Source organism: Penaeus vannamei, chromosome 3, assembly GCF_042767895.1.
Source record: "Penaeus vannamei isolate JL-2024 chromosome 3, ASM4276789v1, whole genome shotgun sequence".
In the NCBI taxonomy this organism is placed as follows: Eukaryota; Metazoa; Arthropoda; class Malacostraca; order Decapoda; family Penaeidae; genus Penaeus; species Penaeus vannamei.
The window spans coordinates 21,253,894-21,258,893 of NC_091551.1; the positions used below are offsets into that span (position 1 = coordinate 21,253,894).

A 5,000-nucleotide genomic window follows, 5' to 3' on the forward strand; every position below is an offset into this window, starting at 1 on the left:
AAGAAAGAGAGAGAAAGAGAGAGAGACAGAGAAAGAGAAAGAGAGCAGAAAGAAAGAAAGAGAGCAACCTAGTCACAATAGAATAAAAAACGGAGGCATAAACATTTCAAAGCCCATGCTACACAGCAACAATGGGACGCGGAGGAGTGAGGGAAGGGTTAAGGACGTGTCAGAAATTGACTTGCATTAAGACATACTTCAGGACCTTATGTTGCTATAACGGGAGACTCTACACAAGTTTACATACAAGCTAACAATTGCACATAAAAAACAAGTACTCACACAAATACGCATTTCCTGGGATTCACATTAAATAACACAAAAAAGAAAGAAAGAAAAAAAAATCTTGTTATAAGAAATTTAATCATCATCATCACTGCAGCTATCATTATCATCATCATTATAATCCTCATCACTATCATCATTATCATTATTTTTTGTTATTATTATCCTCCTTATCATTATCATTATTGCTTCTTTGTTGTTATTTTCATTATCATTATTATCAATATCATTATTATTGTTATCATTACCATTATCATTATTATTATCATAATTATTTACCATTTTGCTAGAATCGCCAGGATTAACAACACGGAAATGTCTCCTCCGCACAAAAGGAAATAATGACATGTATAAGATGCCATTTCCCTTCCTACACACAAATCCTTTCCATCGATTAGTTCTGTTTCTTTAGCCTTCTTTTCAGCGTATTCTTCTGTGTATCTTATTTCGAATTTCATTTTCCCTCATGCATTTATTTAATTTTATTTTTTTTTACGTAGCTCTTTCGTTGTGATTCTCTCTTCCTATTTAAGTTTTTCATCCGTTTATCCTCCTTCTCCATTTCTGACCTACTGCTCTCTGACCCACATGAGTGAACCCCTCATAAGTGCTGCTGCGGAGGCCCTACATACCGTCACATGGAAAGGGCTTGGCGTCTTGGGGCCCGGGCTGGCTTGGGTTAGGCCTGGCTTTAAAGAGAGTACTAAACTTGCTTTAAGGCTCCGTTCTTGTTTATATCCGCTGTAAGTCTGTAGGAACGCATGCGGACGAGCGGATAATCATGCACGGGGAGAAGGAAAAACGGGCGGAAACATACACACGCACACACCCGCACGAAAACACACACCCGCGTTCACAGAGCTACATACTCCTCCTCACACAAATTCACACACATAGACACGCTCACATAAACACATCTGCACGCACGGAGCCACACACATACTCAAACACATACGTACACACAGAGCCACACACACACACACACCCTCACGTACGGAGCCACACACACACACACACACAAACACATACGTACACACAGAGCCACACACACACACACACACTCACGCACGGAGCCACATACATACACAAACACATACGTACACACAGAGCCACACACACACACACACACCCTCACGCACGGAGCCACACACTCACACAAGGCTGAGTCATGCCAGAGGGGGTGCGAGAGTGCCTTGTTGACATGACCCTCATTGTTCCTCTCCTTCAGCGTTCGACTCCCCCCTCTCCTCCCCTCCCTCCTCCCCTCGGCTCCTCCGCTCTCTCCCCTCCCTCCTGCAGCAAGAGGAATATTCTGGCAGACGCGGAATAATTTTGTAAGACAATCAGATCAATGCTTAGAAAACAATCTTTCGCGCACTAAACGCTTTCGCACTTCGCCTTTCCTGCCTCCCATCTCTTTTTGTCTCTTTCTCTCTCTCTCTCTTCTCCTCTCCCTCTCCTTCTCTTGCGCCCTCTCCTTCTTCCTCTCTTTCTCTCTCTCCCCCCCCCCCCCCATCTCTTTCTCTCCCTCTCCCTCCTTCCTCGGTCTTTTCCTTTCCCCCATCTTATCTTACCTGCTTTCCCTTTGCCTCTCTCTCCTTTTCCTCTCGCACAAAGACAATTTGTAAACCTTCGCCAATTTCCTAACTTGCCTGCAGCTTGCTTACGTCTACATATGTGTACTTGTGTATGCGTGTGGATGAATACGTATTGATATAAAAGAAGACTGTCAGATAGCGAGGCAGATATATGCACATACGTATTTCCACATACAGCAAGAGAGCAAGACCCTATCAAACGCAGCGCTATTGACGTGCATCTTTTGTTCTTCACGTGCGGGCGAGGGAAGCCGGGTCACGTTCTCGGGGCAGTCCCTCATTAATCTGAAGTACAAAGCCGGCGCCTCTCAACGGGAGGATTATCAGAGTGATAAATGATTCTGCGGAGCCTTTGCGTTGCCAACAGTGAGTTGAGGATTCTTAGTTTGGTTGCAAGGCAAGTGTCATTCTGTAAAGTTGGCAGCGTTGCTTTGGTGTCTTCCGTAAAACATACATACAAAACCCTTAGACATATGCATGCTCACAAACTCACGCACAAACACACACACACACACACTCATATATATGTACATATATGTATGTATGTATGTATGTATGTATGTATGTATGTATGCATGCATGTATGTATGTATATATATATATATATATATATATATATATATATATATATATATATATATATATATATATATATATATATATATATATATGTATATGAATATGTATATGTATATATATATATATATATATATATATATATATATATATATATATATATATATATATATATATATATGTACACACACACACGTGTGTGTGTGTGTGTGTGTGTGTGTGTGTGTTTAACTGTTCACATTCGATAAATGATATTATGGTGACCTTTCAGGCAGTTGCTACTTCCTGCTGTGTGACACACATACAAACTAAAATATTTGACTAAACATAACCACTAGGATTAAAGAAGCGAATTTGATTCTTCAAAGTGAAAAGTAGTTCAAACTGAAGGAAGCCTCACGAAAGAAGTGTGAAAAGGTCAACGGATGTTTCTAGGCGTTTGCAAGTGCCTTGGATTTTTTTTTAATGAGAAATGAAAGATATTACTCTTGTATGAATATTTTTCTTTGCCACTCGGTAGAATAAACATGTAGATGGCTCTAAAATTCTCTCTAATTCCATTGGTAATTTTGTGGTGGAAGGCCGTCAGAGTCTTAGAAAAAACGATAAATGGCAAACCTTTTCAATATAGGCATATAACATAAAGACTAATGAATTATCTGTATTAAGCAAAGGAGTTGATGAAATATATCAAATAAGGAAAAACTGATTTTTATCTGTTTTGTGTTTTAAACAGAAAGCTCTTGTGTGAGGTATTGCAGTTCCAAAGACTAATAGATTCTGTGTTTCAGTGGCAAATGTGTGATTAGTAAATATCATTCTGCAATTCAGCTTTCAATGCACGCTCTTCTCATAATCACCATCGAAAAAAGAAAAACAAATATATAATAAAATCCAGCTCCGATCGCCCTTCGCTGGAGATCCACAGGGTCGAGCTGGACACGGAAGCCCTGCAACGCCGTCTTTCGTTCTACAGGCAAGAGCTAGGGCTATTCGAGGTCAGAGGTCGCGTCAGAACGGGTCTGAGCTTACGTTAGGGTGACTATATATATATATCTTGACGCTTTGAGGGCTTAGCGGAGGCATGGGTTATTTCAATGAAAGCCCATCATAACCGGGACTGGCTTGCACGAACACGCTGCGTCCGACCATTCCGGAAATCAATTTACTGTATATCTCTGAATATAAAAGTGTTTGCTTCTAATGCTCTTCTTCCTAATGGAAAATGATAAACACAAGATCGTATGTGACATCCATACCTTGGGGAAGGAAAATATAGGATATGCATATATGACTGCAATATGTGGACACCTTAATATTTAGATTCACTAATAGTTTTTATTATTATTTCACACACATACAGTACAACACCAAATGCATTTAATCTTAACTAATAGTTCTAACAACCTATGAGACATCACTTACGTTCTAGACACTAGTCACGGTGTAGGTAACAAATTCGTATCCCAACGATTGAATTAAAAGGCATTGCATATTACACGCGAGATAAGAAGTAAGAAGAGATAGAAGAAGAAAAAAAGAAGAAAAAGAAAGCGCATCAAAAAAGGTTACCATGTCATTCACCTTTTCTCGTGTGAAGCCCTTCTTGTCTTGCAGCGCGCAGGAGACCATCGCACATGCAGGGTCGAAGATTCCCTTGCACCCCAACACACATGCACAAAAGAAAAAAAATAAAGAGGGAAAAACAAACAAACAGATAATCTACCACACACACATGCTCGCGAACTCGTAAATGGAAACGAGCAAGTATGTACCCTCGGATCTATTTACCTGAGCCACCTGTTAATTCCTAGAATGACGGAGGTAGACATGGCTTCCTCGCCAGGCACTGCGGGAGGGCCATCTACATCCTCAAGGGGGCCATGACGTCACAAAAGGCTTCTGTAGGCAGAGGTATCCTTCGATTTGCTATACCGGTGACGGAGGCCATCGTGTCCGTGCGGCGCTAGGGCCCTAGGCCTGCCTTTCCTTTTATTGATTGTCTTATTTTATCTCGCTTTGGTTTGCTTTTCAGCTCGCGAGCTGAAATTCTGCTTAAACGTAGTAGAAAAGTAAAATTCTTGATCATGCTAGTTAAATGCCAAATCTTATATTTTCATTTTCATTTTTCTCCAGTTTTCTTCGTGCACATTTGGCTCTGCTTTTCCATAACAATCACCAGTTGTAGTCTATTCAGATCATTTACTTTCTTTGTATTTGTCGTTTGGCCGAAGACCATTTTTTATAGGAATTTCCATATTCTTCCTCTTCTTATTCCCTATGTGTCTCTCCCTTTCCTTCCATACTTTCCTCCCTTCTTTCTTTCTCTCTCTCTCTCTCTCTCTCCTCCTCCTCTCTCTCTTTCTCATCCTCTCTATCTCTCCCCTTCTCTCTCTCTTTCCTCTCCCTCCCTCTCTATCTATCTCTCCTCCTCTCTCAATCTCTTTCTTCTTCCTCTCTCTCCTTCATCTGCTCCAGCTATTGCTCTTGCTTCTGCTCCCTATCCTTCTCCCTTTTCCTCTTTCTCTCCTTGCTATGTCT

The 5,000-nt window shown here is 40.8% G+C and overlaps 1 protein-coding gene across 6 annotated transcripts in view; it reads right to left on the reverse strand.

Annotated features, from left to right (window-relative positions):
* Slob (Slowpoke binding protein) overlaps positions 1-5,000 on the reverse strand; it is a 389,423-nt gene that overhangs the window by 79,825 nt on the left and 304,598 nt on the right. The window contains exon 1 of one of the 6 annotated variants that reach the window (XM_070142365.1): positions 4,251-4,516. The exons of the other annotated variants lie outside the window; for them this stretch is intronic. Within the exon in view, the coding sequence (XP_069998466.1) occupies positions 4,251-4,291 (41 nt within the window). The 5' untranslated portion in view covers positions 4,292-4,516. Of the gene's footprint in view, positions 1-4,250; positions 4,517-5,000 lie in introns of those variants that run through there. 6 annotated transcript variants of the gene reach the window in all.